The sequence below is a fragment of the Symphalangus syndactylus genome, chromosome 7 (assembly GCF_028878055.3).
Source record: "Symphalangus syndactylus isolate Jambi chromosome 7, NHGRI_mSymSyn1-v2.1_pri, whole genome shotgun sequence".
In the NCBI taxonomy this organism is placed as follows: domain Eukaryota; kingdom Metazoa; phylum Chordata; class Mammalia; order Primates; family Hylobatidae; genus Symphalangus; species Symphalangus syndactylus.
In genome coordinates this window covers 29,525,290-29,542,794 of record NC_072429.2, presented here as the reverse complement: position 1 = coordinate 29,542,794, position 17,505 = coordinate 29,525,290, and the positions used below count along the sequence as shown (strand labels likewise).

General features: G+C 43.6%; 2 protein-coding genes across 17 annotated transcripts in view; one reads left to right on the top strand and one right to left on the bottom strand.

Moving 5' to 3' along the window:
- The window catches only part of CYFIP2 (cytoplasmic FMR1 interacting protein 2), a 133,726-nt gene that overhangs the window by 89,972 nt on the left and 26,249 nt on the right, over positions 1 to 17,505 (top strand). For all 16 annotated transcript variants that reach the window (XM_063642650.1, XM_055285468.2, XM_063642653.1 and 13 more), the window contains 3 exons: positions 3,024 to 3,167; positions 4,301 to 4,391; positions 5,472 to 5,602. In XM_063642650.1, coding sequence (XP_063498720.1) covers positions 3,024 to 3,167; positions 4,301 to 4,391; positions 5,472 to 5,602 — 366 coding nt within the window. The remainder of the gene's footprint in view (positions 1 to 3,023; positions 3,168 to 4,300; positions 4,392 to 5,471; positions 5,603 to 17,505) is intronic.
- FNDC9 (fibronectin type III domain containing 9) overlaps positions 1 to 17,505 on the bottom strand; it is a 52,862-nt gene that overhangs the window by 14,364 nt on the left and 20,993 nt on the right. The gene's annotated exons all lie outside the window — the stretch shown is intronic.

The following is a 17,505-nucleotide window of genomic DNA, read 5'->3' as shown; positions in this document are numbered from 1 at the left end:
TATGACATAGCTCAGTGGGATTTTTAAATTTACTTTTTGATTGAAGTATAATCAATCATATTCAGTAAGATGCACTGTCTTTGTCAGTTCAGCCTGCTATAACAAGAATACCATAAGCTGAGTAACTTGAATAACAAACATTTATTTCTCACAGTTCTAGAGGTTGAGAAGTCCAAGATCAAGGTGCCAACAGATCCAGTGTCTGGTGAGGGCCCACTTCCTGGTGTGCAGATGGCCCCTTTCCTCACTGTAGGCTCCCATGGCATAGAGGAGAGAGAGACAGCAAGCACTGTTGTCTTTTCTGATGAGGGCACTGATCCCACTCATGAGGGCTCCACCCTCATGGCCTGATCACCTCTCAAAGGCCCACCTCCTAATACTATCATATTGGCGGTTAGGATTTCAACACAAAAATCCTAATTTGTTTGTGATTAAGATTCCAAATCCTAATTTGGAAGGGATGCATTCGGTGCACACGGCACAGATCATAATTGTATGTACAGTTTTGTGAGTTTTCACAAACACATCTATGTAGTCAACAGCCCAGTCAGGATGCAGAGCTTTTCCATCACCCTAGGAAGTCCTCTCATCCCCTTTTCCAGTTAGTCTCCTCCTCCCACCAGAGGTAAGCCATGGCTTGTTTGGTGATTGCTATGTATTCCTCATCTCCAGAGAGGGAAACAGGAGAATACAGAGTGGGGCTTTGCTAACAGGGCAAAAACTAAGCTGCATTCGCTTAGAAGAGTACATGCCTCCTAGCATTTTACATATCCTATGTGCCTCACTCACCTCAACCTAATCCCAGCCCGGTTTGACAGGGTGGCCTGTGACAGAGGCACTCAAACAGATTTGCTCTACACCTAGAAAATGACATGGCCTGGCCCCACGGTTATCTAAATCAACTCAGCAAGTCATACACTCCCAGGATTTGCTGAACATCAACTTCAGTGAACATCAACTTCAGTGAACATCATACTCTTAAATCAGTTCCATTTTCTCCCTATGTAAGCCATTCCTGGCCCATACATTTCGAAGCTAAATACAGTAAGTACCTCCACTAGGTTCAGGCAGAGTTTGCTATGACAGCTCCTCAGTGTCATGTACAAAATTTTGCTCCTTCTCACGTTCCAGGCCTCCCAATATCTAGGCATGAGCTTACCAAGTGAACTATTACTCAACCTGGTGAATGAGTGGGTGTTCTGATTCTTCACAAGTCCTTGCTATTAGTGGGAACTCTAATTGTGTTCTTCATGGATCCTTGTTATTAGTGCATACTTGTGATGCTTGTTTTGTAAAGTTTAGAATAATTCATACATACGTACCTAACTCAAAACTTAGACTGAACTCAATTAAATATTTTCTTGATGGCTCCAAAGGGAGTTGAAAATCTTGCAGTACTCCAAAAGCATCATTAGAATTTCCATTTAACTGATGTAGAATTTCTAACTAGCTGGCTAATAGAGAATTTCAGTGAATAGAATATCTTATGTGGTCATCCCATAAATTGCATGTTCCATGTACAAGATTTTTGCAATTCCAGTTGGGAGAACTACACTCAGAACTAAGTTTTGGGCTGGGTGCAGTGGCTCATGCCTGTAATCCTAGCACTTCAGGAGGCCGAGGTGGGAAGATCACTTGAGGTCAGGAGTTTGAAACCAGCCTGGCCAACATGGTGAAACCCCACCTCTACTAAAAGTACAAAAAAATTAGCCGTGCATAGTGGAGGGCACCTGTAATCCCAACTACTTGGGAGGCTGAAGCAGGAGAATTGCTTGAACCCTGGAGGCAGAGATTGCAGTGAACCAAGATCGCACCCCTGCACTGTAGCCTGGGCGACAGAGTGAGACTTTGTCTCAAAAAACAAAAAAACCTAAGTTTTGAAGTGAAACCTTATGTAAAAAACTGAGTATCATTTATATAAGAATTCAGCTTCCAAAATACACCATGATAGGTGGAGCATGGGCTTTGGAATCAGCCATACCCACTTCAGGTGAGTGCAGGCTTCTTCCCATCTGAGCCTCAGTTCCCTCATCTGTGAAATGGGGCTAATAATGATATAGATCACATAGGTTTGTTGGGTGGATTAAACAATAATGCACCCAGAGGGCTTCACAAAGCCTGGCATTAGGTGCTCCGTAAGCGGCAGCATTTCCAGAACAGAGCGTTAGAGTCAATGATAACTTTACATTCTCACCAACCAAGTGAGACCAATTTAGGGGCCTCTAGTTTGGTTGTATATTCTCAGACAAAGATCTTAAAGAGGTCTTTCAAATTCAGTTGTGGCGTCTCATGGGGTTCAGCGGATGATGGTGGTGGCCAGGTCCCTGGGTCCCCAGCCAGCATCAAGCCAGAGCAGCTCCATTTTGCCTGCTTCACATATGAGCTTCCGTGGCATCTTTCCTTCGGATTGCTGCTCTTAGAGTTAGGAAACCACTGACTTAATCCAACCCCTCATTTCACAGATGTGGAAACTAAGGCTCAAAGACCCTAGGCGGTTGTCCCATGCACTCAGCAGAGATCTCCTGACTCCCAGGCCTGTGTGTTCCCAGGACCCCGCCTGTCATAGATGGAAACAACTAACAGTAGAGGAAAAATGACAGTGTTGAACCAGCTGTTGAGTTTTCACATGGTTCTTGCAGCCAATGTCTAGTACTAGTAATGTCTCTTAAGAAAGGAAATTGGCTGTTTATCTTTTCCCCCATGGCTCAATTTGTAAAACTCCTGGTTTGGGTGTGGAGCGTCATGGATGGCAGGAATCCCTGTAAAAGGGATATTTGCTTGGAAGCGCTTTATCCTTTTCTGCTAGGGAGTGGCTGCTCCATCTGGTGACTGTGTGCCATCCTGCAGTCACTGACCACACCTCTCTCTATGACCACCATTTTGCAGACACATTCATGGGGCTCCAGTGAGCACACTCGTAACACTGGGTTCCTAATGCTTCTGTCAGCAGAACATCTGCCAGGACTCCACCAGCATCCATTCAGTACTCAGGCACTTACTTTGCCACTACCTCTGTTTTCCAGCCTCTCAACATTGCTTACAGCCACATCTACAGCTCCTACAGGAATTTCGTGGGGCCACCTCATTTCAAGACTATCTGCAGACTCCTGGGTTATCAGGGCATCGCTGTGGTCATGGAGGAACTGCTAAAGATTGTGAAGAGCTTGGTAAGGAAAGGCCTCGGTGTGGCTTGAGATGTGCCCATGTGGGTTTGACATAAACAAGGTTTGCTTTTACTTTTTACCTGGCCTGTAAAAACAAATCCCAGGCACTGCAGCTCTGCCTGTAGAAACCACTCAGGGAGTTCCCTTGCCCATATCCCTGGATTGGTCTTACCTATCATTCTGTTACATTTCTGTGCACATTTTGACCTATAGCTGTGCTCCTCATTTTCTGATCCCCAGACTCCTTGTATTTGATGACTGAACTCAGAAATCCTGATTTTGTCCTTCAGAGCTTGCCACTGACTGCTCATCCTCCCCAGCTGTGCTCCATTATCTAATTTGAGAAGGGCAAATTCATGACACATGTGCTGCCATTTTCCACGCCCTTACCCATGGCAGACATCTCTAATCAGTCACCATGCTTCTTTCCCTGGGGGTTTCTTGCTAAACACTGCTCCCCATACTGCACTGGCTTTAAGAGAGTTCTGTATCCCTTTACCACTATTCTGAATCTGCCCCAAATATGGTCATCTGAATTTCATTTAATTTCCTGCAACACTGCTGAAGGTCAAAACCTTTAAGATGTTTATGAAAATTTCAAATGATGAAAGAGAAAGTAATATATAACCAGGTCAGGAATAGCAAATAGGATTAATCTGCTAACTCCAATTCTTTGGAAGCAGCTTTGTGGAACCATGGGTTGTTAAAGATTGTGGGGCTAAATCCAGAGTAAAACAAGAAAATGTGGTAATTGATTAAAGATGTCTGCCTTGGGCACAGGAGGGATGAACGTGCCATGAATTTTCCAGGCTGAAATTAAATAGCATGTTTCAATCTCCACAATTTCCTGGCTCCATTTCATTTTAGCTCTCAGTCTGAAACTGATATAAGCATCCTCAGTCCCAGGAAAGACGCTACACCTAGAAATGTGCCCTCCTTGAAGTCTATAAGCCCAAGACAATAAGAGAGCTCCTTTTTCAGTCTTATAAAGGCTTATTTTCCCTTATAAAGGTCAAAGGGACTGTTCCCCGCCTTTAGGCAACAGCCTGCCCCACCCTCTCAGAGGTCTCAGCATAACCTCCATACCCCCCATAGCCCAGAATTCAGCCCACTCATCTGTACTCTTCTTTTGTCAGCTCCAAGGAACCATTCTCCAGTATGTGAAAACACTGATAGAGGTGATGCCCAAGATATGCCGCTTGCCCCGACATGAGTATGGCTCCCCAGGTTGGTGATAGCAAAACAATCCAGACCCATCCCATGGTGGGGAGGGAGGCTCTGACCATCCACTTTAGAGCGTTTGCTTCTCTAACATGCCAGTGAGCTGGCAGAGTACTGGCTATCCATCCTCCCCCGCCACTAGCTAGATAGCCTTTTAATCCCTCTGAGCAATGTTATCATCTTGTCAGTGGAGGGAGATGATGCTTGCGGGACCTGCCTCATGGGACTGCTGGGAAGTTGGAAGGGGACAGCAAATGTGAGCGTGTTTAAATAATGCAGAGCCAGGTTATTAGAAAAGGTATTTATGAGCTCTGTACCTCCAGGAGATCTTCCTCCATCTGCATATTTGGGGAGACTGAGGCTCCAGGCAGTGGTGCCAAGTTGACATATCTAAGTTAAGTCAGGAAATGGACATCTTTGCTGTTTGACCACTGGGCAGAGAAATAATCATTTCCTTCCTTAATAGTGAACTGAATACAGGGCCTGGAGAAGAGGGAAAAATGGGGACTCTGAATTGGCATCTGATGTTTCTTTTCAAAACCAAGATGTCTAGTGTTGGATCTGTGTGATTCAGAATAGGAAAAAGATAAGGCTAAAATTTCTGGTGTTCAGTCCCAGCTGCCCTACTTATTACCTGTGTGACTACGGGCATGCCCCTTACCCTCTCTGAGCCTCATCTGAAAACAGGGGTAATAGTGCCTAGTTCGTGATATTGTATTAAATGAGATATTACAGATAAAGTGCTCAGCACAATATCTGACACCTACTAATAAATATTCCTGTCATGATTAGGAATTCCGGCAACTTTGGAGGGACTGGGAAGGGTCCAATGGTGCCTCATTTGTGTGCATGTGTTTGTGCACGTGCATGTGTGTGTTCTGAAAAGGACATGAGCCACCTTCTCGAACTTTTTCCAGTACTGAGCCCTGAAAGAAATCTCACTCTGGGCCTGTAGATAAGAGGGATGCGTGGTTTGGCTTTTTGCTATCCCAGAGTCAGGTCTGGGGCTGCCACTCAGTCATTGTTTCCCATAGACCCTACTGAGCAGTGTCAACTTCCCACTGACCACCCCACTTCACCTCCCAGGGATCCTGGAGTTCTTCCACCACCAGCTGAAGGACATCATTGAGTACGCAGAGCTCAAAACAGACGTGTTCCAGAGCTTGAGGGAAGTGGGCAATGCCATCCTCTTCTGCCTCCTCATAGAGCAAGCTCTGGTAAGTCCAGAGCCCAAAGGAATTGGGGTGTCTCCAGGCTGGAGGGGATGCCAACCCCAACCAGATATTGAGGCTCCTGCAGCATCGATTTGTGCTTTTAGCGCAAGCTCGCGTGCTCTTTTCAGTTCATTTCCAGACAGACCTGGATTCTAGTCCTGGCTCCGCCATCCACGATTAGTGCAGTTGTCTAGGTCTCAGTTTCCCTCAAGTTATGGAACCAAACTGGGGTCCACCTGCCTGGCACAGTAAGAACAAACATCCACGCCGAGGTTTACTGCAGGAGAAAGGAGGGTGTTTATTTTCAGAGTACCAAGCAAGGAGAACTGAGCAGTTCTCGCTTAAGACCCCACCTCTCCAATGGCTTGCAAACAAGGGTTTTTAAGGGCAGGGGTAAATTTCAGGAAAGCAGAAGTTTCAGGCAAAGTTATAAGTCATTGTATAGAGGTTACACATTGGTTTAGCCCAAAGGGGCAGGCTATCTTGAAGTGGGTGGGGGCTTATAGTCATAGGTAGATTTCAGCGAGTTTCTGCTTTGCAATTGGGTAAGGAAGAGAAGCTTTGTTTGAAAATTTAGGGTCAGCAGAAAAGAATGTTAGCTCTGGCTTGTGGGTATGGCTTCTTCCAGGCCTCCCAGGAATAAGTTTAGAACAAAGAACTGGAACTGTGGTCAGAGTTCGGCCTGCAGTTCCCTCTTATCTGAGGTCTGCATGCCAGCACATCTGTTTGGTGTGGGTCTAGGTTTCTGAAAAAGAACTCTGGTTCATATGTGAAGATGTTATCTTTAATTTCTGTAGAGAATCAAACATCCCATGATTCTAGCTTCCTTGGCTGTTGTTTTAAGTTACTATTACCTTCTTGCTTATCAGCTTGCTTATTTACTTCTCAGGGCTAGCTAGGTGCCTGGAATTTCCCTTGAAGAAACTCAAGATTTTATTTCCATGCTTGGCGGGGGCAGTGCTGCAGGCCCCTAAGAGGGTTCCCTGCTCTATCTCACTCATTAGATAATTATTCCTTGGATACCATAGGACAGGCACTGTGCTGGGGCATGTAGCAGTGTCCAGCCCTGCCTCCTGTCCTGTCCATATTTACACCGAAATCATGTGTCTATTGTTACAGCAAGAGCTAGGAGGGGTGAGTGCAGGGTCCTGTGGGAACAGAAGACAGAGAACTCGATGTGTTCTTGGGGCTGAGGAAGGACTTCTCCAGGGAGGTGGCCTGGAGAATGAGCAGGAATTTGCCTGGTGAAGCTGTCCCAGGCTGAGGGGAGAACATGCACTGTTACTTCATTTTTTATGATGGGGGACAGTTGTTTTACCCTGCAGGATAGTTTCAAGGCTGGAAAGATACACCACATGTGAAGCTCATGCAGTAAGAACTAAACCATCTGTAGTGTTGTCATATTGAACAAAGCACACCCCCGCCCCTGTACATCTCCCTCTTGGGACCCCGCAGAACCGGCACGCTTTTCTTCCTGCATGACCACTTGTATTTGCTCTGCCTCACGGCTGACTCAGAGACTGTGCTCTCCTCCTTCCTCCCCAAGGCACTCCAGTTTGTCTCTGTTCTCCACATGGTGCTCCCAGTGGGCCCAGTCCTACAGGTGTAACAGAGACAGCCTGGAGCAGAAGGATGTTACTCTGGGATGCCTCATTCTCAGGACCTAGTGGGAATCTCTTTCAGCATCCAGCCATCCATCCACTCATTCAGCAAGAGGCGTGGCGAGCCTCTTCATTGCCAGGAGCAGTTCTAGGTTGTGGATAAATGGTCATGAATAAGAGACAGAGTTTTGCCATTTTTGTTCGAGAGGGGAACGAGCAAAGTCATAACAATCTGAGTGTGGTTGCAGATAGGGAGGGGAGCTGTGAAGGAATACACAGGATTACAGGATAAAGGGAGAGTGGCTGTGTCAGAGAGAGATGTGCTGTTTTTGAAGAGCATGGAGCTCGGTCTTAAGGAATAGGAAGGACCTCATAGTGAGCTGGTGCCAAGGGGACAGAGGTTAGAGCTGCGGAGGGAGGCAGCCAGGCAGCAGGTCACTGGGGCTTCGTGGGCCACTGCAGGATGCCATATGAGCAGCAGGTGAGGGGGTCTGCCTGGCTGTTTTCAAAGGCCTGGGGGCTATTGGGAGAGTGAAGCACAAGGCTCTTACAGTCTAGAGCCCATCTTGGAGGCAATAGGTGCTTGGAGAATAGACAGGAGGGGAAAGGAGAAGCCTGGAACAAAGGTAGAGAGATAATGGAGCTTCCGAATCAGAGCCAGAAAGGATGCCTTGTCTCTAATTGTCTTTGTGACTTGGGATGAACCAGTTCATTTCATCCCTCCGTGCCCCCATCCCTAAGATGAGTAACTTGGACCCGCTGTTCTCAGACTGTCCCTGAGAGGCTCTGAAATGGGGACTGTTTGCTCTTCCTCTATAAGGAGTAATTCCTTCTCTGTTACCCCTTAAATGGACTCTCCAGACAGCTAATTGGTAAGTTTTTTACACAGATCAGCAGACCCAGGTTGCTATAGCAACGTAGCCCTGAGAAGTCATAGGGATAAATAGGAACAACTTCTGAAGGCCTCAGGGGCACCAGGAACAGTGGAGGTGGGTGGGGGGGGCAGGTCCCTGAAGCCTCAGTCCCTGAGTGTCTCCTGTTAAGCACCTCTTTTCATGAGGAACTGTGACTCAGAGACCATCAATTCAGCTTCCCCTGTTCAGAATCCAGAGGCAGACTATTGATGGGGGCTGCAAGGAAAGGACCACTTCCTCAGGCACCGTCCGGGTGGTCACTCACATGTATCACTGAGGACAACAGGACACTCAGTATCAATGACCTTCAGAGCTGAGGCCTGAGACAGACTCCCTACAGCATGAATGTTTCAACCCCCTCTATTCATAAGTGAGAAAACTGAGAACCAGAGAGAGGAGGAACCCACCTGAGGTCACATAGCATAGCAGCAGCAGAGGTGGAAGAACTAAAGCACAGGTTTCCAGTCTTGATCCCAGTCCTTGGGGGCTGGGGAAGGATGGGGAACACAGAGCAGGGATTAGGCTCACCAAAGTACACATTCCCCTTTCTACTTAGACAGCTGGGGAGATCTCCAAGCCTAGACATGCTTTCTGAGATTAGAATGAGGCATGAACTTTCTGGAGTGTTTTTTAGTTTAGGAAGCTAGAATTAAATTTTTAAATGACATACCAATTGTTCTCAATGAAAGAGGACTACTAATTGCCAAAAAAAAAAAAAAAAAAAAAAAAAAAAGAAAGAAAGATGCCTAATGGCCATTGTAGAGGAAAGGCTGTATAAACTGTAGAATATCCATTATCATGGAAAACTCTGAAGCAGGTAAAAAGAATAAGCTGATAAAGTAGCTTTGCACATACCAAGATAAAAAATAGTGAAAGATACAATATTGAGCTTAAAAAAGTTTAGGACAAGACACACATGATGCCACAAATAACTCTACATTGAAAAAGATCTAGAAAAAAAAGCATACCAATAATTCACAGTCATTTTCTCTAGGTATTAGGGAGGAATCCAGGATTAGATGTCAACAGGGACTTTTTAGCCTTATTTGGAATGTCTTAATTTCTTACAAGGAAAGCATATTCATATATTATTGACGTATAATTTAAAATAGTATATGCTAGTTTTAGAAAAACTGGGAAATACCAGAAAGTGCAAAGGAAAAAGTAAGAAATCTCTTGCCCATTTTACTTTTCCATTTTTTGTCTGCCTTTAAAAAAACAGATTAATATATCATTAATAGGTAGAGGGATATAAATTGAACAGTTGATCACTTGGACAAAGGTATTTTCCTCATTAAGTTAGGTGCTTATAAATATTTCTCAAAATTCAGGGTGCAATATTAGTACAGAAACCCAGGTACCTGTGCATCATTTGTCTGGTTTTTGGTTTTTATAGGGTGTTCTGGTAGTTTCAATTAATGTATTACAGTCAAATGCATAAATCTTAAGTGTACAGCTTGATGAAGGCACATGTCCATGTAGCCCAGGTCTAGACGCAGAACATTTATAGTACCATAGATGGTTCTTTCATGCCCTCTTCAGTGTTCTGCAAGGAATCATGGTTCTGAGTTCTATTTCCAGAGATAGTGTTGCTTGTCCTTGAACTTCGTGTAGAGTTATCTAGTATGTTTTCCCTTTCCTTTCTGACCTCTGTCATTCAACATTACATTTGAGATTCATCTATGTTGTAGATGATCCATTTTTTAATTACCAAATCAATTACTCTAGTATTCTCATTGCATGAACAGATTAACTGAATCATCCATTTTACTGTGGGTGGACATTTGGGTTGTTTATAGTTTGGTACTATTATGAATAATGATGTCATGAATATTCTTGTACATGTGTTTTGGTGTATAGATGCTTCTATTTTTATTAGGGAAATACCTATTAGGTTAGCTTCAAAGCAGTTTTACAAATTGTACCAATTTATACTCCCATTCAGCAGTATATGAGAGTTATAATTTCTTTGCAGCCCCATAAACAATTTGTCCCTCTTTAATCATAGCCATTCTGGGGGGACTGCCATATTTCATTATGATTTTTATTTCCCTAATGATGCTGATTCTCCTTCCACATGCTACTAGCCATTTGGACACCATCTTTTGTGAAGTGCTGGTCAACATTCTTGCCTTTTTAAGTCATCTTTCTTATGGATTGGTGGCCATTATGTATTATGGATACATGTATTGCAGATATGTTACTCTGGCTTGTCTTTTGGTGAATAGAAGTTCTTGAGGCTTAGTGTAGTTATTTTTTTCCCTTGCGGTTGATACTCTTGTGATTTGTTTAGAAAACCTTTCCTACTCTAATGCATAAGATGGGCTATCCTCTGAAAGTTTTAGAGGTTAGTCTTTCAAGGCTAAACAGACCTTTCAGTCCATATTATTCACCTAGAATTGATGTTTGTGTTTAATGGGAGGTATAAATCTTTTATTTCCAGATTGTTCTGGCACCACTTCTTGAAAAGACCTTCCTCCTGCAATCTGTAGTGGTAGTGCTATGTCTGTCATTTATCTCGTATCCATAAATGGTCTGGTCATCGCAGCCTCTTAATATATTTGTTGGATCTAATCTGAAACTAATCAACATTTGTTAAGTATTTTTATATGTATCAGGTTTTTAAAGGAAATTCTATTAATGTCTAGTGTTTCCTCTAGTATTTCCTTCCCTGGGAAATCAGAAAGTGGTCATTAGGGAAATAGCAATCACTAAGTTTTTGTTTAAATTTTGCGTGGTTTTCTAGACTTCCGGCCATTGTTTGTTATGCCAGCACACACCAGGAGAGGGACCTATTTGTACGTGTGAGGGAAGGCAGGCCCGAGTCCCTGGGAAGGACAGAGCCGTTTAGTCTGCCTTTTACTGCAAGGCCTCTTGCCTGGAGTGTTCTCTGCCTTCATCTCTGTTACTTCTTCTGTCCTTATTTTATTAGAGTGGACCACAGAAACACTCCGGTCAGTCATTTGAGAGCATTACTGCCCTCACCAGAGGTGAGGAGAGTCTAGACCCAAACTCACAGATCCGAATGCCAGTCAGATCTGGAAAAGCCCCCAGAGACTATCCAGGGTCAGTTTCTCAACCTCAGCACCACTGACATTTGGAGCCAGATAATCTTTTAGGGGGTTGCCCTGGACTTTATAGGATGTCAAATAGCATTTCTGGACTATATTCCAGTAGTACCCTTCATTGTGGCAACCAATAATGTCTCTAGATATTGCCTGATATTCCTTAGGAGGGTAAAACCTCCCCCTGTTGAGAACTGCTCATCTAGTGCAACCTCAAATTTTGTAGATAGGAAAACTGAGGCCCCAAGAGGGAGCTGATTTTCCCAGCATTACAGCTAGTGCAGGAGTCTGGATGAAAACCAGATGTGCCTTGGAGTCCAAAGATCCTTAAGGTTAGCATATTACAGTACAGAGAGATGCCCAGCTGAGCTTTGCCGACTGTTTTTGTTCTTTTCAATAGTTCCATCTCCACATCTGACCTTCTGTCTCCTACTTCTACCTTTTAATGTCTTTCCTCTAATTGTTTTTATTACATAATTGAAATAAATTCATTGACTGAAAACTCAGAGAAGCAGAAAGAAAACAAAAACCACTTTGTCACACTAAGATGACCTCTGTTCACTTTTTTTTTTTTAAGACGGAGTCTCACTCTGTTGCCTAGGCTGGAGTGCAGTGGCATCATCTCGGCTCACTGTAACCTCCACCTCCCGGGTTCAAGCAATTCTCCTGCCTCAGCCTCCTAAGTAGCTGGGATTACAGGCATGCGCCACCAAGCCCAGCTAATTTTTGTATTTTTAGTAGAAGAGATGTGGTTTCACCATGTTGGTCAGGCTGGTCTTGAACTCCTGACCTCAAGTGATCTGCCCACCTCGGCCTCCCGAAGCGCTGGGATTACAGGCATGAGCCACCACACCCAGCTGACCTCTGTTCACATTCTAAAGGATATTCTTCCAGATGTTTTTATGTTCTAGCAGATTTTCTCATATAAAATTAGTAGTTATAAAAGCAGTACTCACCAAGGTGAGAAGAGTGACTGCCTCTATGGGGTGTGATGGATGACAGGGGCATGGGAGAAGTGTCTCTCACTTTTTAGACTTTATTGTTTAGATTTACTGCACTAAATATTTATTACTTTTTTCCTTAAAAGGAAAGACTCATATGTAGCAAATGTACACAATTCAAATGCATGGAAAGTAAAAAAGTAAAAGCCCCATCTCAGCCACCCCTCTCAGACCGTCACTCCATACACCCACCTGTGCTTGATCTGGGATGATTTTGCCCATCACTCTGAGGAAAAAAACTCCTCCAGCTGCCCAAGAAGCATGTCCTGTCCTTTTGCCCAGGCACCCACAAGTAATGCCTCTGGCTTTCCTGTATGAGTGTTTCTCTCAGCCCAGACACAGATTATGTTTTTGGTTGAAAACGATCCACGCTTTGTGGAATGGAGGCACTTTGACTCCCAATAATACCCTTCCTTTGTGTGACTTTATGATATTTAAGTATATTTACATCTTTTCAGAAATGGCCTTATCTAAAAAACAAACCTGCTAGTGTGAACATATCAGGACTTGGGAAAAAATGGTCTGAGAGGTAAGAGTCACTGGTTCCACAGACAAGACCAAGAGCCCCCATGAGCCAGAGTGTGAGACTCCAGGGCATATCCCATCCATGATGGCACTGTTCACCACCCACCTGCCAGTTGTCAGCATAGAGGGTTAGCCCTCCTCTAGTGGTGGGCAAGATGATCCCAGAGGTTTTTTTTTTTTTCTTTTTTGAGACAGAGTCTCATTCTTTGCCCAAACTGGAGTGCAGTGGCACGATCTTGGCTCACTGCAGCCTCCACCTCCTGGGTTCAAGCGATTCTCGTCCCTCAGCCTCCCAAGTAGCTGGGATCACAAGCATGTGCCACTATGCTTGGCTAGTTTTTGTATTTTTAGTAGAGATAGGGTTTCACCATATCGGCCAGGCTGGTTCTAACTCCTGACCTCAAGTGATCCACCTGCCTTGGCCTCCCAAAGTGCTAGGATTATAGGCATGAGCCACCGTGCCCGGCCATTCCCAAAGCTTTTAACTATTAACACACCATTTAACAATGGCAGCTATATAGATTTGATTGATAAACATTTATCAGTTGATGTTTTGTTCAGAATTTTACTGATGAAAATTTATAGTCAGAGACCCTCAGCTTAGATACAAAATAGAGTGAAAAATGGCATAAAACAAGAACTGATCCATAGAAACAGGAGGTAGACGTGATAGGAAAGATTTCCCAGGTAAGGGTCATTAGTGTATCCTCAGCACCTAACACAGGGCTCATTAACCATAAATCAGGGGAGGGACATTTCAGCTTCCTCGTGGTGTAATGTTTATCCTCTAAAATCCTCAAGATACCACCATTCTAGACAGAGGCAATCCATCACCTTCATCCAAAGCCAGCTCAATTTTTGCTTATTTTTCGAGCCTTGCCAGTAACTGCCAAGAAATCAGAGCCTTGGTTATGTAGTTCTGTATCAATGACTTTTCTGTGAGGAGACCCCCAATGGGCAGGGTCATGTTACAGTTTGCGCTACTGAGTATTATTCTACAATGGACATCGCCACGCACCAGGGAGGCAGTGCAGGGTAGTGCAATGGTCTCAACTGTGGCTGCTCATTTAAATCACTTGGAAATCTGCTTAAAATTCTGATCTCTGAGGCCTCTCACAAGGAAAACAAAATCCTTGAGAATGGACGGATATATATATATATTTTTTTTTAAGATGGAGTCTTGCTCTGTCACCCAGGCTGGAGTGCAGTGGCATGATCTTGGCTCACTGCACCCTCCACTTCCTGGGTTCAAGCAATTCTCTGCCTCAGCCTCCCGAGTAGCTGGGATAACAGGCACCCACCACCATGCCTGGATAATTTTTGTATTTTTAGTAGAGACCAGGTTTCACCATGTTGGCCAGGCTGGTCTTGAACTCCTGACCTTGTGATCCATGCGCCTCAGCCTCCCAAAGTGCTGGGATTACAGACATGAGCTACCATGCCTGGCCAGACTCAGATATTTTAAAAGCTCCACACTTGACTCTGATGTGCAGCCAGAGTGGAGGATCTCTGATCTAGAAGCATTTTCTTGGACTAGAGCTGCCAGACTCTTAACATTGATGCTTAGTTGTCACAGTTCTTGCCACATCTGCAGATCACGTTCTGTTATTTACATAATCTTTTTACTGAAACTTAATTTTAAAAGGAAACTATCACTTCCATTTAAAAAAATCATCTCTTGCCATCATTAGAAAGCAACCAGAATAATACATTCAATCAAAATACAGCAAAGTCATATAATTCCAGCTGCTGCCTGCCCAGATCTCTGAACACAAGCCCTACTCCCTCTTTGATAAAAACAAGATTAGTAAATATTAGGTGCTAACATGTGCTGGTTTCAAATGGAGACTTTCTCATTAAGGTTGTCAGAAAGATTGATAGGAAACTGAAAAAGGAAAGAACTTGCTCACTGTGTGGCTCATTATGATTAAATCACATTTCCTTGTATGCCCAATTTCCACTTTAGGAAATGCTAACCTTGGAAGACATTGGCATATACTTGAGGGAAGAGAAAGCCCACTTTCTAGGCCACAGTTTCCTGGCTATAGATCTTTTCCAGTTGACCAGACATGATTCTGATCCAGAATAATAATTCTATTATCCCCTTGATAATTCAGGGGACTGAGGAAGGGGTTGGAGGTGAAACACAGTAATATACAGCACTATTCGAGCAAGGCATAGATTGACAGGAAAAGATCACACACAGAATCAGGTAAGATTAAATTACTGATAGATTTAGCAAGGGCTATGAAGAGCTGCTGAAGTGAGGGACCAGTGGAACAGGAGCAGAGGCAGCGTCTCTCGGTTGAGCTTTCCACTGCACCTGGAGTCCCAGATGAGGGCTGGAAGCTGTGGCTTGTACATTCTGTGCAAGGGAGAGGGTCATGGTGCAAATGGGAAGCCTGATTTCTTGCCTGCTTCACAGGCTCTGTATCCTTGGGGCTTAACATCAGTATGCGGGAAACACATTATGTGCCTCCATATAAGGGAATGTTTAGAACACTAAGCCCTCTGGTTAGGGCCCAGCTCCCCATCCCCCTCCTGCCAGAAAATCCAAGCAGCGATCCCTGTGGGGTGTCTGGACCTCCCATTTCCAGCTCCTTTCTCCATAGAAAAACGTAATACATTAGTGTTATTTGTCTTTTTGTTGCCTCAAAAATCAGAGTTAAAGGTTAAGAAAATACTGGCTTAATGATGCTCTTTAGGAAATCAGCTAAAAATGGTAGTTTTTCACTCAGCTGTGAACAGAACCCTAAAGGTAGAGTCTAATGCCATTCTGCATAAATCTGGCATTCTTAGGATCGTATTGAATCTCTTTTAAATATGTACACGGAATCTTTATTGTAGCCTGTAGCCAAGAGAAATCAAGTCTCCAGTTAGCCTCATAGACTAAGTGAGTTGGGAACACTTAAGGTTTTTGATATTTGATGGAACCCCTCAGTTTTAAAACTGATGGTCCATCAGTTTTAAATTATAATACAAAAAGAAAATTAAGACAGAAAGTAATGCAAAAATAAAACATGAATCCCTTGGTTTCTGATGTGAGTTCCTTACAGTAAAATATTTTTGCATCCTGACCCTGAAAACCTTTTTTGCTTTTACTGTCAACACAGCAGTTTTACAGTAGACAGACCGCGGTTCTTAATCACCTAATGATTATTTCTCTTGTAGTTATCATATAGTGGGAATAATAAACATTAGCATGACACTTGGTACATGCAAAGTTACTGAATTATAACTTTCACTTATTAACTCCTCCCAGAGAGAAACTTCTGGAGAAGCACAAGCTCCTGGGAGTTCTCCAAGGAGGAATCGTTGAAGTTTGTTGTTTTTGTATAGCAATTGCATATTATTCACACTTTGGAAAACTCATCATGGTTAGATCCTGGTTCCACAAAAAAGCTATAAAAGAAACATTTTAAGAACAATTGAGGAAATTTTAGTCTTGACTACATCGTGTATCATATTAAGAAAATTTTAAATTTAGGGGATCACAATTCTGAGGTTGCACAGGAGGATGTCCTTGTTTTTAGGAGTTGCATGCTTAGGTATTTAAGGCTGAAGTGACTCAGTGTCTTCCATTTACTCCCAAATGACTCAGTAAAATAAAGTTAAAGCAAATATGACAAAATGTTCATTTTGACTGTATATCAAAGGTATAAGGATATTCATTATTCCTTCAAATATTTTATATATTTAGAATTTTTCCTAATATGAAGTTGAAGCGGGGGACATAAAACCTCAACAGGGGATCAAAAAGTTAAGAAGGAAAGGCGTTAAACCAGACAAGGTCGTGATGTATGAGGAGGAGGAAAGTCATGAGGGTTTTTGTCTTTTCCAGCTACTCTGCTAGTTGGTAAGATTTATTCTTGGTAACATATATCCTGGAGCTACATCTGGCCTCATTAAAAAAATTTATAGATGCATTTGCTAGCATCAAACTTGGCTGTAACTTACAGGCTGACCACCTATTTGATTTACCATGATGAAATACCAGTTTAAGATCCAAGAAAGGCAAATGAAGCCAGGGAAGCTGGCCAGTCCAAATTAGAGGCCAGTGAGAGGCCCTAAGAGAACACCTCTGGCAGCCATCCTCCTCCCGTTGGCCGTGGTGGGAAGGCTTGCCTTCCTGCTTCAGGAATACTAACAAACAGAGAAACACACACACACACAAACACACACACAAAGAATGCCTTCTCCCTATGCTCTGTTTAAGAGAAATGTCTCAAACCCAGCTTCACTGAGGGTCACCGCCTTTCCATGCTTGAGCCGAGAGAGGGTCATGCCTTAGCATTAACAGCAAAGGGGTCTTCATACAATTATAAATTGTATACTCTCCAGCTTAAAACTAACAGGTGGATTCTTGTTATACTTAAAATTCAAACTCCCAACTTTGACCCACAAGGCTCAGAAGATTTCAGCCATGCCTATTCCACCAACTTATCTATTATTACCACTCCCTGCCTGGCTGCACAACCCAACCACATGGCATACTTTGGGGGTTAAGTTACAGAGAAAGAAACTGAGGTTCACTGCAGGTCTGCATCAGGGCAAGACTGAATCCCATTGTCCTTGGCTTCTACCTTAAGGCTTGTTGACATTTACCACCTTGGCCTTGTAATTCAAGGGCACCAAGAACACCCCCTCAGCCCCCCAGAAAGAGCACTGCCACTTTCTATCACAGTATCTGAAATTCTATGAGAGACTCACTCCATGGGTTTGGAATGTTATCTGATCTTTAGAAGGCCCCACTAAAATGGGGTTGCTGAGATGTGTTGGGAGAAAGAGCATGCTCTGAGA